Here is a 26,714-nt window from a genome sequence, read left to right as displayed (position 1 = left end):
GTTCTGGTTTTACTTTGGCTTGAAGTGACAAACCAGCAGAAAATCTAAACTCTCCGTGCACAACCTATGTCTCCCCTCTGAAAGTATCAAAAAAAAAAAATGCTTCTGACCCACTGACCATCAGAGGTGCTCATGTTTCCCCATTAATATCCTACAAAAACAAATGATGTTTTCCCCGACGAGAGTGCCCTGTCATGCTGCCCAGACTTGTCGGCTGTGTGGAGTTATTGCCAGACACCTCAGGCCCTCCCCCAGAGGCCTTTGAAAGGGCCTTTTGGAAACCCAGATAGAATGGCTTTCATCATTTGGAATACCTGCTGGCCCCAGCTGCCTCTGTGCACATCCTCAGCCTCTACTGTTAGGTGGAAGCAAAGGTCCTACGCTGGAATCTTAGCAAGGACGTTGAGCCGTGCAGCGAGTGGAGATTCTAGGAGTGGGAGAGCAAGAGCCATTGTCTACCAGCAAGGGCATGAATATTTTATTTATGTGTAGATGGAGACAGATATCCTGTTTGTATTTATGTAGAATGGTGTATGCTGGATCTCAGGATGTGAGCCTTTTCCATAAGATCACCCTTGTGGGTATTGTTCACTGCTGCAAACCTAGTGTCTAGACAGCACCATGCATAGTAAATGCTCTATAAAAATCTATGATGAATGAGGGAGGAATCCCAGGGGCCTGTATGATGTGCAGGACTTGGGTAGAGGCCACTTGGTGAGTTGCCTCACAAAATCTGAGGGGCTAGAGTGGGTCTGAAGCCTTGGACTCTTCATGGCCCTGGGAGCCTACTACTCAGACTTGCACATTCAGACAAAGGACAGGGGGCCATATGGGGAGAAGCGGCAAGGACCCAGGCATTCATGCCTCCTCAGATGCGGCAGAGGCACACGTGCATGCCCATAGGACTGGCCCAGGATGGAGACATTGCTGTTCTCCTTCCCAGATGTCATCGGGCTAGCCTGTGCCACATGTAAATGAGACCGACAGATTCAGTTCCCTGGCCCCCGGGGCCGAGGGGGACACTTGTGTGCCCAGCAGTGGCAGATGCCTCTGAGTCAGGAATCACAGAGCCTGGTTTTACAAGTGAAGAAAATGGTGCCATTAAAAGGCAATTATTCAAGTGATGTGAGTCAGCGATGCAGCTTCTGGCAATTTGAGGGAAGGGAAAGAAGTGGTGTGAGGAGTTTTCCCTCTCTCACCCTTTTTTAAACAAAGCTCAAGCTAGATAGCAGAGCTTGCACCTGCGTGTGGATGATGTACGGGAAGGGCTGGACTGCCAGATTCCTTTATGTGAACAACATCAGCAATCGACCAGAAAGGGCTCCATCCACAGAAAGGGGGGATCCAAAGATTCTTTGGGCTGGTTGTGTCTTTGACCTTTACTGGATCTCAGCTTCTCAGGAGGTTCCAGGTTCCCCTGTCTGGCCATCTGTAGGGTGTGTGGAAATTAAAGGAAAGGGTGTGATGGAGTCTGCAAGCCCTGTGAGCTGGGTTGGGGCATCTGTTTCTTTTGTGCTGCGCTGTGCTTTTCCCTGCCCCCTTTCTCTAGTGTCATTTCACTGAAGACCAGTACACTTTTATTTCTGGAGTATGTTCATGTCTGTTTTCCTTCTAAGGCTGCTTGGTCTGCTGCCGTGGCAGCTAGCCCTGCATTACCCCCTTCTCATGGAGAGAGGTGTGAAGGGGACAGGACAGACCCTGCTCCCACCTCATCATCTGGGTTCCTGGGCCTGAGTGGGGGTGGTTGGTCACTGTAGAGATGTCGACTGAAGCCACAAGTTTGTCTCACAAATCTTTGTCCTTTTATTGTCAGGAAGGCTAGAGGGAAAGGACAGTGGCAGGTTCTGAAACAGGAACAGAGTAGAGACCAGGCTGCAGCCACAAGGTGGCTTCTGGTTCTGGGGCCCTTTTACAAGTGGAGTAAAAACTCAGAAAGATCACAAAGGCTTATCTGTTTCGCGCTGAAAATGGGCCGGCTCTCGTTCTCCTATCTTTCCCCTTTCTGGGCAGAGTGGAATCCCCTCCAGTATTGATAAAACAAAGCAGGAACAATTTTCATACCCTTTGGATATTAGTCATTTTAAAATATGGCTGCATTTAAATAGCAGTGGCATGGCTCATGTCTGTTTCACGTTCCTAACCAGGGGAGGTTTCATTTTAATTGGTGGCATTTTGTCTACTGTTCAACTTAATGAAAGTTGAAAGAAGACAGGTCCAGTGTCTCTGCATTAGGCACAAGAAGCAGAGGGTCAGAGCTGCCAGAGTGGTGGCCTTGTGAGGGGTGGGCATGTGAGGATCTTGGACTGGGTGAAGAGGAGTCAGCCAGACTGGACAGAAGGGAGTGGTGTTTTTTTTTTTCAGGGTATCAGGGTGAGAGGAAAGAAGCAGGTACTAGATCTGTGGGTGAGTTGGGCTGCAGAGGCACAGACTCTCTGGATGTACAGACAGAAGCAGAGTAGAGTGTCTGGGAAGATGAGAAGGTTGATAATGCATCCCAGCTTGGTTCAGATAAACACAGGGAAGAGAGTTTGGGCCCTAAGGAGTTACAGTTTGCATGGCTCCACCTGGACAGTTGGGGATCTCTAGGCCACAGCATGTTAATTCTGAGGAGGATGTCTGCCCTCTATTTTCACGTTAAGTGCTTTTTATGATGCTCCCTAGACTGGCAGTAAGGGAACCAACTGAAGGGCTCACTGCACCGAGTTCTGTCCCAGAGAGTCAGCAGAAGTTGAGGGTTAAGCCAGTGGGCTTGGTCAGCCCCGGCTTGGCAATCTGGTTGCCACTTAGGAGCCTTGCGACCTTTGGGTAATCACTCAACTCTTAAGCCTCAGCTTCCTCATCTAGAAAATGAGGCCAATGACTCTACCTGCCTCACTTGATGGGAATTAAATCAGGTGTTAAGGCCATTAACACTAAGCCTGGCTCAGGAGCAATCCTCCCTATGTTTACAATAGTAAAATAAAATATTTATGCCTTCTGGGGCCAGAGCTTTCATGAGGGTCAAGTGCTATTGGGAGCATCTTTAAAGGAGCCACAGTCCCTGATACTAAAGAGTCCACAAAGTCATATGGAGTGGCAGTTTGGAAATTCAGAACTCTGTCCCTATAGGCAAGAGTAGATCTTTGGTTGAAATTGCCACGGGTCTGAAATACTACTTTTAAAAAGGCTAGGGGCGCCTGGGTGGCGCAGTCGGTTAAGCGTCCGACTTCAGCCAGGTCACGATCTTGCGGTCCGTGAGTTCGAGCCCCGCGTCAGGCTCTGGGCTGATGGCTCGGAGCCTGGAGCCTGTTTCCGATTCTGTGTTTCCCTCTCTCTCTGCCCCTCCCCCATTCATGCTCTGTCTCTCTCTGTCCCAAAAATAAATTAAAAATGTTGAAAAAAAAAAAATTAAAAAGGCTAGTGTGGTGAGAAAATGGGTGGAAAGTAGGTTGTTATAGATTAGTTTTCTTTTAATATTTTGTAAATGTTATTTTATTCTTGAGAGAGAGAGAGAGAGAATATGAGTGGGGGAGGGGCAGGGAAATGGGGGACAGAGGATTTGAAGCGGGTTTCTTACTGACAGCAGTGAGCCTGATGCAGGACATGAACTCACAGACTATGGGATCATGACCTGAGCCAAAGTTGGATGCTCAACCACCTGAGTCACCCAGGCTCCCCCTTATGGATGAGTTTTATAGTTAAAATGCCCAAACCTATGGCAGGACACCCACTGGTGGTGATCACCAAGCCAAGGACTCCTCTCAACATGGGACTGGGGTGAAGGATGCCACATGGGCAGCAGGACTGCTGTGGCCACTTCAGAGCTACCACAGTCAGTGGCTGTGGGTCCAGAAAGCTGGTCTAATTCAGATTTTGGATGGCATGTGCTTTCCTTTGTGTCCCACAGGGGGCAAGTCACAGCCAGAAGAGCTCTGGGTGGGTGACAGAGAAGGTGGGAGAGTTCTCATCAAACTGCTCCATCTGCCAGTATCGACACCTACTGGCAACAAAAATGGATTTAAATGTTTATGAAGTATGGAGTCCTCATGGGCATATGGCCTGAGTATCAGCTGGCAGTGGAATTTAGTGGAAGTGAGCCATTTTTGTGGAGACTATTGTTAATACAAAAGAGGAGGCTGGTGATGACAATCAAAGTTATTATTTCCACACACCAATTCTCCCTTTAGTCTTTAATGTGGTTCTATTTATTTCTTTACTTAAATATTGACAGAATCCCTCCTGAAAATAAGAATGATGATAACACAAAATTAATAATATTCATTATAATGGTGGTAATATCCAGTTTTCAGTGTCTGCCATATACTGCAGTCTTTGTTAGATGCTCTCTAATCCTCACAATGAACCTGTGAGCATGTTTCCCCTGTTACACAAATGAGGAAATGGTGGCTCAGGGAGGATGTGTAACTTTGCACTCAAAAATCTAGTTGGCAAGCAACGAAACATGGATTTGAACTAATTTCTTTTTCCTCTGAAGAGCCCTGCATGGGTTTTAGGACCTTTGAGTCAGAAGCTATTTTAGCATGATTGGAAACAGAATGGAATGAAGAATATTACTCTTGGCCATGAAACCTCAGGTTTCTCTAGCTTTTCAGGCTGTGTCCCTGAAATCTGTGCTTGAGAAGCAGAAGGAAGCAGAGGGGAAGGCTTCATGTCTGCATCTAAAGATCCTAAAAAAGGCCATTCCTTGTACCTTGAGAAATGTTTTGGGACCTGCTGTTTTCCCTCAGTCTCTCCTCCTTCCATCTGGGTCTTGAGCTTTGTGTACCCTTCTTTCCCTTGAATTTCGCTGCCTCCTTCCCTTATGTTGCATTCCCAGGTAAGTTCCACTGAAGCCCCTTGTATATATCTTCTCATGCCAACTAGTAATATTTTTCTCCATGCCAGCAAAAAGAATTGCAACCTATTGGGTTTAAACCCATTTCCTACTCCTCTACTCTAATCCTATTCATTCTTAAATGTTTAACTCTTATAGAGCCTTCTTAAAGAGTTCCTTATAATCGCCTTGTCTTCTCCAATCCTCTATCGCTTTTTACCAGCCAAATTATGCTTGCTGCCTGTGCCTTAGATATTCTGTGTGCATCTATCTCTTCTCACTCAATAGCTCATAAAGATTTGGAAGACAGGAGTTGTGCCCTCTGTTATTCCTGTGCTTCACACATAGTGGATGGTCAGTAATAATTATTGAACAAACAAAAGCTCTCTCCCTCTATATTTCTTTTGTTTATACGCCTAGCTATACCTCTGAGCCTTACACTTGTCACTGCTACCAGATGTAAATAGATTTATTACTGTATAGAGACCTAGGACAGCAAATGAGAATCTGATCAGACTCCTGTTCTACTACTGCCTCCAACTTCCCTCTGGGCTTCTTTAGTAAAATAAAGGTAGCACTGTCCTCTGTGAATACTGAAGAGTGATAGGTTATTCAAATCATCAATGTTTGTTTTGGAACGTGCCTGGGTGGGGAACACTGAGGAAATTTTCATTCAGATCAGTTTCAAATCCAGGAAATCAAACCGCTTCCTTCCCCTGCTCTTCTATCCCTCCTCAGAATGTTCCAGGGCCTCAGAATGTAGTATAGTCAGCATGTCCTCAGGTTGGAGGTCACTACACCTTGGCTCTGATGAGACAGTGGGTCTGACTGGTTACTAACTGATCAACAGCCCAGCTGTCTCTGCTCTAGCTGCTGATTCAGGACCATGGACAAGGCTAAAGAAAGGTAGTCTGGTTTTCCCTCCTTGTCCTTAACAGTTCATCTGTACTTTTGAAGCCCAGAGAAGCTGAGAATTCTATTCTAAACAAGCCAGAGGAAGGAACAAATGGCAACCCTCTTCCTGGGGAATTCCACTCTTTGAATCGTAAATCAGGCTCTTTAGTTGTCTAAAGTGACCTACACAGAGAGAGTTCTCTTTTCTTAGGGAAAAGGCCTTATACACAAACCAGTCTGACACTTGCCTACTAATTGCTTCCCACTGGAATTTAACTTATTCAGGTTTTCCATTTGGGCTTCCTATGTTTCAGAGGGGTCTTTATTGCCATTTTACTGCATATGGGCTTCTTCAAATCGATATTCTTATATAAAACAGTGGAAAAAGCCATGATATTCTCTTCTTCCTTTGAATTTTTTTTTTAGTATACACATTTTTATATTCTGCCTTTAAAGCTATTTCTGCTGCACAGCTGCTTTACCGAGACTCAGACTCCTACGGGCCCTACTCGGTCCGACACGTACCTTGAATATCCTTTCACAGTGTTTGATTTCTGCAGTCGGTTGTATAATGAGGAAGGAGTGTGCAGTGAGTTTGGAGATTCCTATTAACCAGGTCACCCATGAATCTATTTTTGTGCACTTCTTTATTAGAAATAGCAGGGAACATGATGATATTTAAACACAACTACTTATAGAAGCTTGGCTTAAAAAATACACCTTAGTAAGTTTTCTTTTCCCATTTGACATTTCAAAATGTTGTACTACATTTTCCCATCATCAAAATACCTCTTCTCCATTTGCATTCTGGGATGTGAATAGAGACCATTACACATGATGATGGATATTTTGGATGGTCATTTGGACTTGTGATCCTCTGCCTGATTTAGAGCATCTTTGAAATGGTCATTCTGTTCTTGGCACTGCCTCTGAAGATGGACCATAAAGAAATAGACACAGACCAAGATGGTAAGTCAGGACAGGTTCAGAGTAGATAGAAGAGAGCTATCTTTAGGTACTTGAGAGAGGATATCTCATGAAAAAGGATAGTAGAATTTTTGTATGTTGTACCCAAAGACAGGATCAGTGAGTGAAAGCTTCAGTGGGACAGATTTTGATTCAACCTGAAAAATACCTAACTGCTAGAGTTGCCAGACTCTTTGGAACAGGTTGCCATGTTAGGTAGTGAGTCTCCAGGCACTGCAGGTGCTAGACTCCAGGCTGACTGAGTTTTCTGCCAGGAATGAGCCTTCCAGAAATAACAATCCACTTCAACTATGAGAGTCTATAGTCCTTACTACCTGGCATTACTGTTGGTACTCAGGGCATTGAAAAAGCAGAGTCACCATCATCTCTTAGGAGCAAAATCTGTGAATCTTCTTGAATTTTGGAAATCAAATGCCCCGAATGGGCCACTACAGCCAAGGACAAGGATAGAAAGTGAGTTTGCAGTTGTTGAGGCAGGAAGCTTTTTATTCAGGCAGATACTTTATTTTGTAGTCCAGCTACAAAATTAGATGATTTCAAAAATCACTTAAACCACTGTCCTTTATTTTGTTGCATTGGTTAAGACCTGGCCAGCATCTTATTAACATTAGGATATTATTAAAAATGTACTGATGATCCCTTTCAAATGAAGAGAGTTTTACAGTTTATATAGTACCTTCTTCTATATTTCTCCTTCTAAGTTTCACCACGGTTCTCTAAAAAGGCATGGATAATATTTTATCTTAATTTGTGTAGGGGGAAACTAAGACTGGAAGGTTTAGTGACTCATCCAACATCACATGGTTGGCAAGTAGCATGAGACCTGGACTGGACCTGGCATGGATTTGTAGTGTGGAAATTGGAGTCATGCAAACCAGACAGAAAATATGGCCATGCCAATGATCAACTATGTGACTTCAAACACTCTCATATATCAAATGAGGGCATGGGAGCAAGATAAGCTCCAAGGTGCTCACCACATCCCTGTTGTCTGAAATCCTCTTGCCTCTCCATACACCTTGCTCTCTGGCATAGTCCTTACATTTTACCTGGCAGGTAGGAGGTAAAATGAAATGGAGTTTCTGTGTTGGAGGAAAGCATTCTGATGCGCTGGCATGTGTCTCTACGGTGGTAACTTCACACTACAGCTGCTATGAGATACCTTTGTGACAGATCACTTTCACAAGTGTGAGACCCTTGGCTGCACTTTGATTCAGGATTGGGGATTCGACAATATGTTTATTTACCTTTGTGGGCTCAACTGTGGTGTGTAATGGCCTAGGTGGCTTTTATGAATATCAGTAACCCTAAATGTGGAAGAGTCAGCATGGATGATAAGAGCTTCTCGCTTTACAGGGTATAGGCTTGCAAGAAAAGTTACAGTTTATCCTGATTTTATTTTTTAATTCTGTAATATAGCTATCGAACTCAAAACTAAATTTTATATTGCCTATAAGTTTCTTGACAAAGCTAACTTTTTTCCATGACTACAAAAATAATATATGTTCATTGTAGGAAAAAATAAAATTACATAAGTAATTACCTATAATCTCTGAAAGATAACTGCTGTTAACACTTTATTAAAACTTCCTGGGATGCTTTCCTATGCATTTATACATATTTTAAAACAAATTTAGTATAATACTGTACATACTGTGTTGTAAACGGTTTTGTTGTTAATGGTAAACTTTGTCCTATTTCATTAAACATTCCTTTAAAGAAGAATTTGATTTCAGGGTGCCTTGGTGGCTCAGTCAGTTGAGCGACCGACTTCAGCTCAGGTCATGATCTCATGGTTCATGGGTTTGAGCCCTGCGTAGGGCTCTGGGCTGACAGCTCAGAGCCTGGAACCTGCTTCAGATTTTGTGTCTCCCTCTCTCTCTGCCTCTTCCCCACTCGTGCTCTGTCTCTCTCTTTCTCAGAAATAAATAAACATTGAAAAATTAAAAAAAAAAAGAATTCAATTTGCATTTGGATTTGGAAGGCACATCGTATTCTAGAATGTGGATGTCTCAGAATTCATTCAACTTCTTTCTTATGTTGCATGTATTGAATGCTTACAATGGTTTGTTAATATAAATCACATATGAAAATATCCTCTCACGTAAATCCTTGGCAGTGCACTAGATAGAAATCTGATTTGTCAGAAAGAGAAAATTAAAGGTGCATTTCTATTTTGTAGGGTACCAGCAGTCTTGCTGGGCATTTATGAGAAAATTATAAACTCTACACTTATTGTGGTTAACTGACATGGTATCACCTAAGGTATAGGGTGGTCTCCCCCACTGCTACGATTATGGGGTCTGTTACTGTGCTCCTAGCTTTTGCACACAGTTAATGTCCTGCATAAACATCAAGGCAGTGGACTCATTTTTCTTCTGTTGATTCTCCTTTAGCCTGATGAAGTCCTCCGATATCGATCAGGATTTATTTACAGACAGTTACTGCAAAGTGTGCAGTGCACAACTTATATCCGAATCTCAGCGCGTGGCTCATTACGAGGTAAGGACGGCTTTTCCCATTTGATGTTTTCAGTGGAAGAAAGAGTGGTGCAGACTTGGTGTGGGACTTGAGGACAGATCCTTTTCGTCTCAGGGCATGTTTCAAGAGCCACAGGGCTTGAGCCTTTACAGTCTGAGATCAGGCTGGGGCAAATGTGCATGTGTGGGGTGGGGACAGAGGCCTAGGGACATCAGTCTCAGACTCTGGCTGCTTCCCAGATTCTGTCTTTTTATTTTTACTTTTTTTTTGTGCCTCAGCCCCTGGAGACTCAGTGGGCTTTCTCTACTTGTTAAATCTGTCATTGCTCATCCCTGAAGTTCCTTTCAGGGACACAGGGCAGGATGCATTAGTGCCAGCTTCTCTTTCCTTCTATGACCCTGAAGATAAGCTCAGAGGCCTTTTGTTAATCACTGTCCAGAGAGATGGCAGCATCAGTGATTCAGCATCAAATTCCTTCCACACGATGGCTGCTGCCCTACATGTGTTTATCAGCATAAGGACTTTGCCTGTAAAGTTGTAGCAAAGTTTTAAAATCCAAATACTTTTGAAGGACATGATTCAGTGGCTTTGGCTTTTTAGGGTGGAAGAACAAATAGTTGCCTTTTAATCTTCTCCTGAGAACAGAGAATGAGAGAAGAAGGGTTGGCCAATGTTCTGGGTGGGGACCAGGTGCCGCACATGGGGACAAGGGGACGCTGGGTGCCCCCAGATGCTGAGTGCTGCCCAGGGCATATTCACCTTCTGAGAGAACATATACCAGTGGGAACACGAGTTTTCAAGTGTAATAACTTGTGAGTAATTTTAGATTGGAGGGCTTAGCCAGCAATTTTCTTTTTGTCTGACAAGTCTGACAAATGCCAGTTGTCACTGTCACTCACCAGACTCCTCTGAGCCTCCGGTTCCTCTGTGCACGATAAAAAAATAAAATTAAATAAAAAATAAAATTAACATGCACATGCACACACCCAGAAACACAATAAACTGACCCCATGTACTTCCTGGGGTTTTGTGGTGACCAAATGAGACCTATTGAAATAGTATTTGTGAAAATGCTTTGGAAGCTGTAAAGTGTGCTGAACATACAAAATTATATTGCTTTTCATTGTTAACTCCATTGCAGCAATATTCTGATGCAGGCAAATAAAGCATGCTTTTCTGAGAAAACTTTTAAAAATCAGAATCTGTGAAAAAAAGTTAGCATATTCTTTTGTCAGTAGGCAATCAAGTGTTACAAGTAAATGTGAGCTCAAAAGAATGATCTAAAATGGAAGATATCCATCTTCTGATATTAAGAACTTTCTAATTTTGGTGGGTATTGCTTTATAAACACACATGGTTTTTATTAATATGATTTCCTCAGTTAAGGAAAATCAGGGAGTTCATTCCTACTCTCAAATTCCATAGCTTCCTATTAGCCCTTTATGTTCTCCCTTTATTAGACTTTTTGTGTTCAGTTTTAATCTTCTTACTAGATTCTTGAGGGCAGAAGCAGAGTTTTATTCATTTGCTCTTCCATAATTCCTGGAATAGTGCCTGCACATCACAGATGTATAGTTAGTGCTTGTTAACAAAAATACCTTGGTGACACAGTCCAGCACTGCTTTATTGTTACCTGAACTAGAAAAGTAATGCCAGAAAATTGAAAAAAAATTTTTTTTTAAAGAAAAAGATCTTAGCTGCTCAATTAAGGGTTTAGTTATTTGAACACAGGTTTTCCTGTTACCACTCTGTATCCTTGCTGTGGCACAATTTAATTGTTTAGAGAATGGGTTAATATTTGTTGCATGTAGCATAGATGAGATAGAGAAAAGAAAGCAATCAAAATAGATCTGCAATTAACAGTGTTACACATCATCAAAACAACATTAAACACACTTCCATTAAGCATGGATGGGGACTCTAAGTGATGGTTCACTCCCTGCTTCCAGGCAGAGGTGGGGTACTTCTTTCCAAGACAAACAGCACTACACATGGTTGTTGCAAAGCTGCTGGGGATGTGAACAGGGTTCACACCTCCTGAGCAATCCGGTCTTACCAGCTTCCATTAGGAGGCTTCCCCAATTTTTCATCTCTAAGAGGATGATGGCTTCCATCCGATGATCTTGAAGGCCATTTGAGAATTGATAATCTGACCCTGTTCATCTTCCCCCTCCCGCCACATACACTCTCTCTGCTGAAATTGCATGAAGAGTGGGTCTCTATGAGTGTGAAATCCCACTCAGGTCATTGAAAATGTTATCACACTGAGTCTCAATGCTCTATCACTGATGTATTGCTTTAGCTTGATTTTACTCAACTAGAAAATATTCCCAGCTTCCCTACGGGGCAAATCAAAAAGAATCCACTGTGTACTTTCTGCTGTGTCCAGCACTATTAGTATTAGTTATTACAGGGAATTCTGAAGCTCTATGAGAAACAGTCTCTGCCCCCAAGAAGCTCATAAACTTTGTTGGGCGGAAAAGCCATGGGTGGTTCAATGTGGTATAAATAGGTGTGTGATACTGAGGATGTGATCTGTAGAATTCTGCTGCCTGCTTTGAAGGAGCTGCTGATCTGATGTGATTTAAACAGAGTGTTAATTCTTCTGCCCCTTTGACTTTCTGATATATGCTATGTAGTGCTGTTAACTTTTTAGGTTTTTTCATATTCCAAATTCTAAAGAGCAGGTCACCACTAAGAGCTATTATGGCCAAGAAAGATTTGTTGGGAATGTCATGAATTATCTAGGCCTTGATGGATGGGTTAAGTTTAGGGGTTGCTAGAATGAGAGGCATCTCCAAGGAGCTATGAAGAGGATTTGTGTTAGGGAAGGGAGGTGCACTGTAGTATGTAAGGGTCACGTGGGGTCAGAAGGTAAAGGAAAGGGGACTTCGTACTTTCCTGTGGCTCTTAAGCATTTGGTAACTTGACAGCATTTCTGAACGACAGTCCATTGGTGGTGGTCAAGGTGTATTGTTAGGAAACAAACAGCTTTGGTATGACTTTTGCTATGGAACTAGTGTGCCAGCCTTTTGAAGTAAAAGAGAAAAACACAACAGATGGGTTAATGCTTAATAGCTGCATGCCCCATTTAAAAGGCTGAACCTTTGTATAGGAGGACAGAAAAACCTAATATATGTCTAATGGACCAAAAACACTTCCATGCTATACTTTTAAAATCTCTTTTTGCATATGAAATCCTGAAGTGGAAAAAATGGGAAATATAAAGACATTATTATTTTTCTTACTTGCTAAGCATTAATAACATGTTAACCTTTGGGTGGAAAATATAATTAGATGTTGTCTCTGCTCACTGAGTCAATAGAACAAGTAGGCACAGAAACAGAGGGGGAAGAGAAAGCTTTCACGTGTGCCTTTCAACATGCCTGGATGTTATAGAGGTTAGCAATAATTTTCTAGTGAGGCCACTTGAGCAGTTGGTTGTAGTTTTAAGTGGCTAAAGAATAATTTTCTGCAAAAGGAAAGAGTTGCTTGCATGAGTGAAGGAGTGAGTAGTTTTCTGGCGTGTAGGAAGAAGAGGATTTGTATACGGAAGGCCATGAGAAATGAACTAAAAAAGACAGGGATTTTTTTTTTTCTTGAGTAAAGCTAAAGGAAAAATATGAATGAGTGATCTAGAAGGAAAGAGAGAACTCTTGTCAGGCAGAATCAATGAAGTCAGCATAAATGGGCCATTTCCTGCTGCTTGTCTCTTCCTGTGTAATTAATTGTTCCTTGCAAAATCAATGACTCAGGTATACTGGCACCTTCAAACAAGATTGTATGCTTCCTGAAGGCAGGCAAGAGTCATGCACTGAGTTTCTTCATTTACTTCTACAGTGTCAACCCTAGAGTTTGACCCATTGTGGCTCGTAGGCACTTGTAGGTTGATGAAGAGGCTGAAGTTGGGGATTGGTAGAGGGAAGCAGTGGGTTAAGTTTAATGGAAGCATTGATGGGTGTGCCAGAAGAGGCATTGGTATACATTGGGAGTCAACCTGTACTCAGGAGCTGGCCTCAAGGTATAGGTGATGGCTTTGTAGTTCTAAGAAAGACAATTCTCTAAATTGATGAAAAACCTTTCAAACATTTCTGAGTCTTGAAGTAATGTCAGTCTTGATAAATGAACCCCATTAAGCCACCCAGGAGTGGCAGAGTCCAGGACTGTTCTCTAGTCAGGGAAACAGCAGGCACATAGAGTCTACAGAGGCACACAAACCAATTTTTCTTATTTCACTTTTTTTCAGTGTCATCCAACAGAACTTTGGCCTTCCCTAACTTCTACTTAATCCAGGGGAATAACCAAAGGATGACCTTTTGGTCTCTGTAAATCTGGTAGTAGGTGGGATGTAAGTGCTTGTGGTTAGTGATAACAAGGTAAAAACTGAGGTTCTTCATATGTGCTGATTAAAGCAGCATGATTTTTTTCTACTACTAAGCCTTTAATGACTTTTCTCCCTTCATCTCTCATAGCTTCTCAACTTTGCTTTTTCCTTTTCTTTTTTTCTGAGTAAGCATGCAGGCTGGGCAACTCCTTTTCTATGTATGAGAGTAGTTGGTCAGTATCATGTTATGTTTCTGCAACCCGTCAGCCATACTAACTGGACTTGAGTTCTGTCTGGGTTCACTGGGTCAACAGCCATCCTGGGTATTGCAGGTGATATGCTCCTGGAGATGCAAATGCTACCTGGGTGAGGACAATAAAAGATCTTTATAGCAAGATTCCCTTGGAGATGCTTCTTTGCACTGTGCATTGAGAATCACTGCTTCAGTCTCTCCAAACCTCTTACAGTCATGACATGCTTAATTTCTCCCAGATGCTGTTAATACCATTATTGGCTCATTTGCCGAGGCTAACACTATTTTTGTTACCCTCTGTAATGTCAGAGGACTTCAATCTGTTCCCCATTGCCTAATGGTCTTTACCTCTGTTTCTTGACCATTTCATTGAAGACTCTTGAGCTTCTGTAAAGTTTCTAACTATTCTCATATTTTTCCATTGTTTTTATTCCAGCAAGTCCAGTCATTTTATCTTTTATCAATTATTACTAGTCAAAATAGTTCACTGGAACACAAAATAAATGGTTAATAGAGAGGCTACCATGAAGCAAACAACAGTAGACTGAAGAACACTCTCAACTCAGGGCAACACACACATTGGCTATGAAACGTTGTCAGATGGTGTGTGCTTAATGCTCATTGGTTAAGGGTTGGTAGAGTGTGCTCTGTAGCATGAGTGCTCATTTGCTGAGAGCATATGATATCGCTTGGTGGATTTTAGGAGCCAGGCTGTCTTCCATTGGCTAGAACTCAATCACATGGTCTCACCTAGCTACAGGGGAAGTTGGGAAAAAGAATTTAAATGTGTAAGAAAATGAAATGAGTTCAACAAACACATAGGATTATCTCTGTTACAGTCTACTCCTCTAGTCACCAGAAATCCATTCCATTTTTCTTTTAACACATAGAGTACATGTCCCTTCTCCATGGAAACACCCGCAAGCCCTACCTAGTCACTTTGTTCAGCTCAAATTTCAGAGTCTCCAGGGAGGGAGTAAATCTCTCCCTCAGATATGATGTGATTCCTCTGGGCTCAGCAGCCTGTGAGGAAAACAGGAAGGTCACCCCTCCTCCTCCTACTTTAGAGTGGTGAGGACAGTGGTAACATTTCTGATTCAGAAAAAGGAAGAAAAGAAGCCAGACTGATCACTGGCCCATAGCAGAGCTGGCATCCTGCAGGGAAGGCATTAAGAAGTGTCTTTTTTCAAGGAGTGGGGGGAGTTCCCTGAATAGATTCTGATCTTCCTCTGTGAGAAGGACTTTCTTGTCCATTTTTCTTAATGACCCCTATATCTACCCTCCACAGTTCTTTCACCATCCATTGTCATCACCACATCTGAAATGGATCCCGGGTCCTATACTATCTTTGGGAACTGCCAGCATTCATAGCCCACTTCCTTCCTGAGACTGATTTAAGGCATGTGGAATATTCAAAGCTTTTCTATTCAAGATAATAATTGCTTTAGTAATACAATTCTCTCAGTGATATAGAAGCCTTCTGATTTATTTTCTTTCAGAAAGTTTCATGTGTTGTCACCACACAGTTCTTTCCTAGACACAATTTCAAGGAGTCTTCTTTGTTTTATTCCTTCCTTGTCTCTGTGCCTGTTTCTATTCTTCAGTTTAATAGTGGCCATCTTGAGGTTATCTGAAAGTAGGTAGAAAGATCACATCCTCAGTCCAGTTTTTGCCAAAGTCCTGAGTCACAATGTGCGACTGAGAAGTCTCACTGGGTCTTCAGCACACAATGTCTTTTAATAGGACATCTTTCATTTCTTGGTGACTGGAAGCAATTAGCAAATAAATGACTTTTCTAAGTAAGTCCATAATTTCTAGAATAACTCTTTTTTTATTTCTATCTGCTAATGTGCCAGTTACACATTACAGTTCTTATAATTTTATGATTCTTTCATAAAAAACCTGACCCGCAATCAATAACAGACAATTAGTAGCCAACAACATATATGCAAGCATTCTGTTTTTCCATCATCTTCTGGTTCTTTTAGAATTGTAATGATCTCCTAGCACAGAACCATCTAGTTCCCCAAGAACTGTAAGCTCAGTAAGCAGGTAGTCTACATTCCACAGTGTTGTAGTCAATAGTTTTTGCCAGTGTTTTGCCACTGAATAACCTGGATCTGCTATATCTTTACCCTCCCTACTTACCATCCATCTCATCTAAGTCAATGTCAAATATTTAAGTTTTTTGTTATGGGAGAGCCTCCATTTCTATGTTGGCCAAGGTAGGCTAATGGTAGTAATAAAGAAATAAAAATGATTTGTTGCTCACATTATAGCCCACTGTGGGTTGCCAGAGGGGGATTTTGTACTGTGTAATCATTTAAGACTCAAGCTAACAGAAGTTCCACCATCTTTGCTTCTGACATTGCCCTGAGTATCAAAATCCAGCTCGCACCTGAGGAAATGATGGGCAATGTCAGTGATTTGTGCAGGACATTTTTGGGGGCCAGGCCTGGAAGAGGCATCATGTCCACACACATTCCACTAGCCAGAACTTAATTGTGTTTTCTTCTGACTATATGGGAGCTGGCAAATGAGCTTAGCTATGTGCCCAGGAGGAAATGGGAGCCAGTTTGGTGAGCACATAGCATTGTCTCAGTGCACTATATTATGTGTATGACACTACAGGGGATGTGGTGGTTAGCACCTGCTTTGGGGATATTGAGGATGATGTGGGGGTGGAGAAGAAAGAGGAAGAGAGGAAGTCCCATGCATCCCAAAGGGGGTAGGCTTGGCAAGGAAACAGGAATGATTCTGGAAATAAAGTGGCTGGGGGCTGCGATGAAGATGGTGCCTATTCATCACAGTGCTTTGTAGGAGACAGAAACAAACATGTTGTTTGTCTAAAAGACAAGGGAATATGGGGCACCTGGGTGGCTCAGTTGGTTAAGCATCCGACTTCGGCTCATGTCATGATGTCACAGTTAGTGGGTCTGAGCCCCACATAGGGCTCTGTGCTGACAGCTCAGCCTGGATCCTGCTTCGGAATCTGTGTCTCCCTCTCTCTGACCCTCCCCTGCTCGTACTCTGTCTCTCTCTCAAAAATAAATATTTAAAAAAATGAATAAAAGACAGGGGCTAAAATGCTATCAAATAAGGATTTTCTCTCCAATTCCTCTGACTTAATTGGTCAAGCACAGAGATTTTCCATTTGGAATTTGGGGCCTGTGTACTGAGTGTCATGTCAGAAGAGTAGGATTTCTTTTCTGCTCTACCATTTTGGGCCTAGGGCACTGGTCCGCCAGGCCCTGAATTCTGCATCCCTCAGCTGTCTGAAGGCCTGCCCTCTCCGCACACAGGTGATCCAGGAGCAGCCTCTGCAGGGGTCCAGTTGTGTGCTGAGGCTGAGGACATAATGCGTGGTATCTCAGTGTCTTCTAAAAGATGGATGTTTGAGAGAAATTTCCATGTTCTCTCTCTTGTAGGAAAGGTCATTCCTCTGCTCAGAGGCTAGTTTATTATTGGTACTGGACTCTTTGATCTTGTTTCCTGCTTTGCTTTCGTCACCAAATTCATGGCCATGTCCAGCAACTAGACAGGATTCTTTTTTTTTAAGTTTATTTATTTATTTTGAGAGAGAGAGAGAGAAAGCATTAGCAGGGGACGAGCAGAGAGAGAGAGAGGGAGAGAGGATCCCAAGCAGGCTATGCGCTGTTGGCAAGGAGTCTGATGTGGGGCTTGATCTTAGGAATTGGGAGGTCACGACCTAAGCCAAAAAATCAAGAGTCAGACGCTTAACCGACTGAATCACTCAGGTGCCTCTAGACAGTATTCTAGATAGGATTTTTCTGTCCTCACTTTACCTCTGGATTCTATTCTTTTCTTTTCCTTGTTTTACTTTAATCTGTATCTCTTAGTTATTTACTCTTTTGCATTAGATGTAGATGTTACTTGATCTGTATTCTTAAAGTCTTAATAAAGATAAAAATAGTGGGGTATAAACATATAAATATTTAATCTTTTTATTTTAGCATTTTATTCATTTTTTGAAGCGGCAATAAATTCACGAGATTCAAAATTGAAGAAGCATGAAAGAGTGTGTAATGTGAAAAGTCTCCCACCTGTTCCTTAGCTCCCCAATTATCCTTCTCAGTTGAAAAGTGTGCCAATTTTCTTTGAAATATTCTATGCATATAGATAAAACTTAATTTTTCCTTTGATATATTTTCTGCAAATGGCGACATGCTAGACCCTCCGTTTTTTGTTTTTTTTTTATTTGTTTTAATTGGGGCATAGATATCCATTACATGAATGTGTCATAACTTGTACAGAAATATTTACTGAATTGACTGATGACTCCTTGGTAGCACTGATAAAACTGGTATAAAAAAGACTTTCTCCCTGTGAACGCTCTTTGAGTGAGGCACTTACATGTCTGTTGATTTTCAGATCCCAGTCTGTACTAGTTTGTTATTGACAGTGAGAGTTTTTCCTCCAGCTTTCCATCCCAGCATTCACTTGGAAACATACGCATTCCTGACCTCCTCATCACCAAGCCATCTGGTCTTGTTAATTTTTTTTTTTAAAGACATTAGCAGACAGAGGATTCTTTTTTTTTTTTTTTTTTAGAATTTTTTTTTCAACGTTTTTTATTTATTTTTGGGACAGAGAGAGACAGAGCATGAACGTGGGAGGGGCAGAGAGAGAGGGAGACACAGAATCGGAAACAGGCTCCAGGCTCCGAGCCATCAGCCCAGAGCCTGACGCGGGGCTCGAACTCACGGACCGCGAGATCGTGACCTGGCTGAAGTCGGACGCTTAACCGACTGCGCCACCCAGGCGCCCCAACAGACAGAGGATTCTTAAAGGCTAATGACCTAAGTAAGTGGGCTTGAGTGTTGATCTAAGCCTTGTGTCTTTGTCTGTATTTCTTCTCATGATGGGAGAGGGTGTTGAGGACAGCATGCTTTCCTCCTCTGTGATTTTGAGAATTTAATTAGTTTTCTTAGGCTTTTACTAAGATGACTTAATTTGGGGTAGAGTTTTTCTAACTTTGATTTCCATCACTTTCTCTGAGGATCGTATAAAGATGTAAATGCATCTCATCAGGAAATGCCCATGCCACCTCCAAATCGCTCCCTCCTGTGACTATGGCTCCTGTCTCCTTGCTCAATCCTTCAGGTATCCTTGGTCTCTGGGAGGCCTGGCTGCTGAAAGGGATCTTATGTCCACTCTCTACTGATTCAAATATAGAAACACTCCTTCCTTCACTGTGCAAAACCTACAGGCAGTTTTTAGATTTTACTAAGAAAATAGGAAAACTAGAACAAAACTCTTTTCTATCTGTGCTGCTCATCTTCCTCTGGGCCTCAAGAGGACCTCTTCCAGCCTTGCAGTCACAAACCTTACCCCTGACCTCAGATGTTGCCCTGCATTCTGATCCAAGAAATCCTACTCATTTCGTGTTTGTATCAATTCTTTGGGGCTCTGCGCTTAGTGTTAATAAGTCTATCTTCTGGAAACTAAGCTTCTCCAGTTTCTGCCTAAACAATACCTCTTGATATTACTCCCCGGTGTTCTATGGCCCTAAAGCCAGCCCCCACATTTAACCTCAGAGCCCTTTGGGGTGCCGCCACTTGCTTTAAGCCCCAGAGAAATACCTTCACCTTTTTTCAACTTTATGGAAAAGTTCACGCTCCTTTTTGGCTCACCTGCTACACTCTTTATTTTCTGCCTGTGGAGTAAATTCACTCTCAGCTTTTCCTCAGAGTAGGCAAAGCAGGGCTGAGTTATAAAAAGAGCTTCTGCTGTATTCAAGGTCAGAAGCCTACGTTGTAAGTACAATCTTGGCAAAGTAACTTAACCCTTCTAGAATATAGCTCCTTCTGTAACATGAGAACGTTCAGTGTCTTCTCTCATTTTATCTCCATGCCTCATGCCCATCTCCACGCCTCATGCCCATCTCCACAGGTAACCCTTTTATTAGGATTGATGTGTTTTTTACTTATATGTGTTCTTTAAAATATGTATTGCTTTGTGGGCATGTATACTTTAATTTTCATTTTAGATTAGTTTTAGGTATACAGAAAAGTTGCAAACATAGTATGGAACATTCCTGTAAACCTTGACCCAGTGTCCCCTAAACATCTTGCATTACTATGGCATATTTGTCACAGCTATTAACATATGTAATGTATCATAATATTTATTATTACTATTATTATTATATAACCTACATTATAAAGTGTGAAGTTCATGCTTTATTTAGATTTCCCTAGTTTTTACCAAATGTCCTTTTTCTGTTCCAGGATTCCACCCTACATGTGGGATCCCAGAGACTGACAGGTTCTCAAACTTTCCTTGTGTTTGATGGCCTTGATAATTTTGAAGACTACTGGTCAGGTAGTCGAATGACCCTCAGTGGAGATTTTTTCTCACTATTTGTATGGGGTTCTGTGTTCTTGGTGAGGAAGCTGTCAGAGGTGAAGTGCCATTCTCGTCACATCTCATCAAGGGTAGTATTATCAACATGACTTATCACTGTTGATGTTCACCTTGATCTTTTAGCTCAAGGTAGTGTTTGCCAGATTAATCCACTGTAAATTTACTCTTTTTTCTCTTTGGAAGCAAGTCATTATACACAGAGTAGGCATGTATTTTTAATGTATACAAAAGGCATTGTGATGTGAATCTCATTCTTACCTGGCTATTTCAGTCAATGGTGTGTTTCTGAGATGCCATGTTCCTACACGGTGTCAATCTTCTTGCTGTTAATTGCTGTACGACATTCCATTCATCATATTTTGATTTCTCATTCCTTCAGGGATGGACACTCAGATTGCTTCTGGTGCCCCCTTATAAAAACAATTCTGTGAAAAACATCCTTAAAAATGTTTCCCAAAGAACCTGTGTGGGAATTTATGTGAGATGGATGTAAGGCAAGAGTAGAACTTGTGCATCAAAAGCCATATTATTACTTGCTTGTCTAAGCCTTGTTTAGTAGTGGTAGGTCAGTACATAAGGGCTCCCATATCCTCGTCTCCGCCGGTAATTGGCTGTGTTCAGCTTTCTCATTTTTTTTCTAATCTGCTTGATATTTGATATCTTGTTATTTGAAATCACCATTCTCTAATTATTAGAAAGTTTGAACAGCTTTTGGTATACTTTCTAGTCCTTTTGTTTTCCTTTTCTTGTGATTTCTGTTCATATCTTGTATCAATTTTTCTATTGGTATTCTAGTATTTTTCTTTTTGATTTCCTCATATATTCCTTGTTGGGTTTAGGCATGGTAAATATCTTCTAGTCGGTCCTCTTATTAAAAGTGTTCATGATATCCTTTTTAAATTTTGTTTGTTTAGCTTGTTAATTAATATATATATATATATATATATATATATATATATATATATAAAATCTTTATTTATTTTAGAGAGAGAGACAGAGTGTGAGTGGGGGAGGAACAGAAAGAGAGGAAGACACAGTATCCGAAGCAGGCTCCAGGTTCTGAGCTGTCAGCATAAAGCCTGACGTGGGGCTCGAAGTCACGTACGGTAACCTGAGCTGAAGTTGGATGCTTAACTGACTGAGTTACCCAGGCACCCCAGCTTGGCAAGTTTTATGTGATAAATTTAACAAACTTTTTGCTTTACATGTTGTTTAAGAAGTTCTTCTCATCAATAGATCACAAAAACATTACATATTCTAGCTCCTATTAATTTGACACTTCTATTTATTATATTCACATCTTTAATTGTATTTGGAGCCTGCATTTATGTATCATATAAGGTAGAAATCTACTTTGATTCTTCTGTGTACAGTTCACCAGATTTCCTACCACCATCTACAACCCCTTCTTTCTCATAATTTGTGGTGTCAACTTTACCATATGTTAGTTTTCTTCACGTACTTGACCCCAAATCAGACCTTTCAATACTGTTCTGTGGTTCTATTTATCTTCATCTGAGCCCACCCATGCTATACTTAATTACCATCCCTTGGTGTTATGTCTTAATATCTGAGAGTGACAAGTCCTATCTTTCCTCTTCTGTTGCAGAGTTGACTTAGCTTTTTACACAGTGTATAATTTTGTTGTTTGTATAGATGCTTGAACAAATTCACAAACTCAGTTGAAATTTGTATCGAAATTCCATCAAATGTAAGAATTAATTTGAAGAGAATTGGTATCTTTATAGTATTGGGTCATTTTGAAGCAGGGATATCTATCCATTTCATTTTAAGTCAATTTACATATTAAATTTCAGAAAAAAATTTAACATCTAGCACATGAGCACATATATAATTGTGCAATTTAGTTCTTAATAATATATATATTCAGTCCTATTCTTTTGCTAAGGTTTGATCATCGCTCTTCAACTAAACTGTAATTATGTTGAAGACAAGCACCATGTTTTTTATTTATTTATTTATTTACTTATTTTTGAGAGAGAGAGAGAACAAACAAGCAGGGGAGGGGACAGAGAGAGAGGGGGACAGAGGATCTGAAGTGGGCTCTGTGCTGACAGCAGAGAGCCCAGTGCAGGACTTGAACTCAGGAACTTGTGAGATCATCACCTGAGCTGAAGTCAGATGCTAAATCCTGACTGAGCTATCCAGGCACCCCACAGGGCCATGCTTTTAATTTCTTTTTTTTTTCTTCACTGTATTTCAACCTAGAGGGGTGTAATGAATACTGGGGTTGTTTTTTGTTTCCCCTCTGACTTTTTTTTTTCCCTTCTTTCCCTTCCTCTTTACTGATTTGGTTGCCCCTTCCATCTGCTTCCCCTGGGTCAAAATGCCTAATGTGGCTGTGTAACAGTAGCTCATACCTACCTCCATTTATCGAGTGAGGCTAAGCACTTTTTTTTGCAGTGTGGTACATTTCCTCTGGGGATGAGCAGTGTAAGTTAAAACTCTGCTGTGTCAATAAGTCAAGGTGAGTTTTCAGCTTTATACAACTGCATTCCCAACCATTAGAAAGATGTTAACATTTATTGCCAAGCTGTCTCTTAAATATCCTGTAATAAAAAGCCAAAATATGCTATCTTTTTTTTTCCAATTTCACCCTTAAGCTGCATTTTCATTACCACATTTTCTTTGTAAAGTGCTCTAACATTCTTTATTGAAATTTTTATTGTTTCAGGTGATCCCTTAATAGTCTCCTTTGAACTAAAGGAAAAAAAAATTATTTTCTTAAAGGAAAGTATCATAGTGGATCCTCTTTATTTTGCTAGTGACCTATCTAACCCCCACCCTTTTGACTATTAGTGCCTTGTGTCTGCTTTTCAGTCTACATAAATCTCATGATCCAGAGACATGATTTGACCCATACCCTATCCAAATGCATATAGGAATAAGCTATATGATAATGAGGTTTTCCTAGCTTAAAAGCTGTTTTAATCTGATTGTGTCACTGTGCAAGGAATTAATCAAGTCAGTGTGCTTTGAGACTTGTGTGCAGTGAGAAGGCAAGACTACGTTGGAAAGAAATCATTAAAAGTCTAATGCTGAATAAGTTGAAGCCACAAAAGAAGCATGAGATCCCTTAGCTCTGGTACTTGAAGAACGCAAATGTCTTTGGACTGGCTTGGCGTGCCTGAGATAAGACACTGGTGGGTGATATTTATGGGCTAATCAATATTCTGATTCAGTTGAGGAGGAAACGCAGTTTTGAAGTTAATCTGATGTCGCTTGGTCTTTATGGCATTTAGAATTTTTCATGAAATGATTTCTGATAAAGGAATACAAAGTCATGTTTACTACACTAGCACCTTAAAGACCAAAGCATGTTTGCTCAGAAAAGCAATCTTCTAGCTAAATATTAATGTGGCAGAGATACACATGCCCTTTTTAATAAAGAGTAGCGCTGAGTCCTGAGGTCCAGGGCTATCCCCTGAATCTTTGAATGATAGGAAGCACCTGAGGTGACCCTGTTCCCCTCTTTCAGCACACTCAGACTTTTAGGTTCGACTCCGGAATTCAGAAGGGTCTTATCCTGCCCTCTGGGAATGTTCATGTGGGAAACTGCAAGGGTCTCCAGCTTGTGCTGTGACAGTGGTGTGTGCAGAAGGACATACTGGTTAATGTGCTTATATGTAGGTCAGCCAACTAGTGCCGGCTTCTGAGGTGCTGACTTGCAGCTATTTCTGAATGTTTTCTTCTGAGTTAGGAGCGGTGATGAACATCCCTGATGTTTGCCTGCGTTTATTCTCCCAACATATTTTCCTGAACACGTACACTCTGTGAATGCCCCATAATAGATCCCATTTTCTTCCTCTATGGGGATCCCCAGATGAAAAAGACAAAGAGATTGCACTTATTTCGGGTAGGGAATTAAGGCAGGCACGGAAATGACAGCCATACAAATGAGAAGGGGGTGAGCCGCAAGAGAGAAGCATAGGTGTGTTATTCATCACAGAGATTTAAGATGACTTGGTTAGAAAGAAAAGACAACTTGACTTATTTGTCTCTATTTAATGAAATGTGAAAATAATAAAAATAACTGCCTGTGTCTTGTCTGTAGACTAGATAGGTATTATATTAAATAATTAAAACGGGCAAATGTGATTGCTTCGCATATAGAACAAACCCCTGGTTACAGCAGCACATCTCTAAAAGTTAAGGCTACCCAAGGTCACACTTCAGGAAATCTTGCTTGCTTTTTTTTTTTTTTTTTTTTAACTTGGACATTTGTCCTGTGTGTGATCATAAGGAACTACTTATCCATGTCTTTAGGAAATAAAGTCATTTCTAATGCCCTGAGTTAAAAAAAAAGAAAGAAGGAAAGAAAGACAGAAAGAAAGAAAGAAAGAAAGAAAAAGAAAAAGAAAAAGAAAAAGAAAAAGAAAAAGAAACAAAACACAACCCTTACAGTGATAATCAGTGTTTGGAGTGTTTGATTCCCTAGAGTTTTAGGTTATAGCTCCGAGGATCATCCATGTGTAAGACCTTGGGAGTGGTGTTTCTCAAACTGGGCATACACACACATGGATGTAATCTTGAGATTCTGCATATTCTTTTAGACTTCAAAAATTTTTAATGATATTTTTAATGCCTACATATGACCAGATATAAAGCTGAAACAGTCCTCTTTTCTGGGATAACAATTAAAAGACGTTCTCATAAAATAGGACTTTAGATTGTGAAGTGATTGTTTCTCAGACAGGAGTCATCAGATCCTTGAGAATTTTATTCTTGTCCACACTTGAGAATTATCTTTTATTACTTATAGTTGAGAAAGATTGACTTAAATCATATTGCATAGTGGAGTTCACTATTTGATCATTCCTTTTGGGGCTTAATATTTTTACATTGCTTCTGTGCCAATGATTGCCAAAGCTGGTCAGGCAATGATTTATATTATTAAAATGATTACTGGATTGATTCATTTTAATGATCACTATATTAATTTTCTATATATGTTGATGATGTTTTGAAAATTTTTATACTTAAAATTTTTGAATAGCTGCCCTTTTGTGTATTCAAACTGAAAATCATTTAGGAAAGCTCTCAGGAGAAAACTCCACTGTGAAGGGGACAAATCTGTATATTTGGAATAAAGGAAAAAACTGTTTCCCTTCTTGTCTGACTCTTTCTTTTTCTCTCTGTCCATATGTATTAGAGATGTAATATATACCTGTCTCTCTCCATATATTAGAGTAACAGAGTTTTTGATTATCTATCCATCAATCCATCCATCCATCCATCTATCTGTCCATCCATCTGTCCGTCCATCCGTCCATGCATACATCCATCCATCCATGCATGCATCCATCCATCCATCTGTCCGTCTGTCCATCCATCCATCCATCCATCCATCCTCTACTTTCTATCTATCTGAGAGACAGATACAGACAGACACAAGAAGAGATAAGCTGGAGTAGATGCTAAGGGAGACAGAGCAGGGGTATGTCCTATTCACATTCAGTTGAAGAGGCTTTGGTCTGAGAAAAAAAAAAAAAACCCGCTCCATGGTAGAGAGTGTTCTGAAGCCTGGGCTGGAGGAGGGGGCAGGGGGTGGAGGAAGGTCCTTTCACTAAAACTGCCTATAATTTTAGTCACTGTTTGGTTCGTTGGTGAAACATTGTGTTGGCCCGGGATGAAGCCCTGGGAAGTAAAGTTGAGAAATTGCCACCACAGCAGTAAAGGTAAGAGGAGATTAATCTCCACCGAGTGCTGCTTTGGGAAAGCAAGTGCGCATTATCTCCTTTATCAGGGAAGTTTTCCCGTGTCAGAGTCCACCGAAGTTAGAGGTGATTAGGACTGTGAGGAGCATCTGCAGGGACCTCTGTGGCTCTAAAATAGGGTAGATTTATGCAGCATATGGAAAGTCAAGGCAGCTCTTCAAGTAGAATCGGTCAGGGGGTAGAGAGGTTTATTGGTTTCTAAGTGTTCTTTTCTGCTTTTCAGAACATCTTTTTTCATCTGGCTCACAAGCGGGGTTTGAAAAATAAGATGTCCTGCCCACTGCAGCTTGTCATACATTAACAGCCTGGTGTTAGGACCTTGGAACACAGCCACACAGGTTGGCAAGAACAGATCCCACTATGGGGTTTCATAAATATTTGCAAGGGGAGGAGGAAGAGAACACCAGAAAGTTCTTCCTGAGGAGTGAGGGGGTTGGCATTAACTTGCAGATCAGGTCTCTGGGCACAGCTGCTTTGGTTTATGCTTGGATTTAAAGTTCTTTGAAGACTTGCCCAGACCGAGTGGAGGCAGGGGACGAGCAGCCGATCCCTCAGCCTGTAGTAGAGGCTTATTTGGTGTGTACTGTGTCCTCCTGCAGCCCTGCTATGAAGCCAGGTGGCCATCAAGGCCATGACGCTGCCTCTCTTGGGACCTGCTAGTGCCCTTGATACCCTGGTGTTTGCCCATGGAGTGCTTTGGCCTGGACTTAGGGGTCTTACCCCATGTCCAAAGTGCCTGTTCTAGTGTATTTACCAACCAAGCAATCTCAACATGGAGGATGTTGCAGGTGAGGAGGAGTGTGTGACTGGCCAGCTGACTCTCTGCCAGGTGTGCTC

The 26,714-nt window shown here is 41.3% G+C and overlaps 1 protein-coding gene across 1 annotated transcript in view; it reads left to right on the top strand.

Moving 5' to 3' along the window:
• Nucleotides 1-9,094: 9,094 nt before the first annotated feature.
• The window catches only part of ZMAT4 (zinc finger matrin-type 4), a 248,482-nt gene continuing 230,862 nt past the window's right edge, over nt 9,095-26,714 (top strand). Inside the window, exon 1 of the mRNA XM_049630076.1 lies at nt 9,095-9,196. Coding sequence (XP_049486033.1) covers nt 9,095-9,196 — 102 coding nt within the window. The remainder of the gene's footprint in view (nt 9,197-26,714) is intronic.

The sequence above is a fragment of the Panthera uncia genome, chromosome B1 (assembly GCF_023721935.1).
Source record: "Panthera uncia isolate 11264 chromosome B1, Puncia_PCG_1.0, whole genome shotgun sequence".
In the NCBI taxonomy this organism is placed as follows: Eukaryota; Metazoa; Chordata; class Mammalia; order Carnivora; family Felidae; genus Panthera; species Panthera uncia.
Note: the sequence above shows the minus strand (reverse complement) of the source record. Positions and strands in the feature narration are given on the sequence as shown.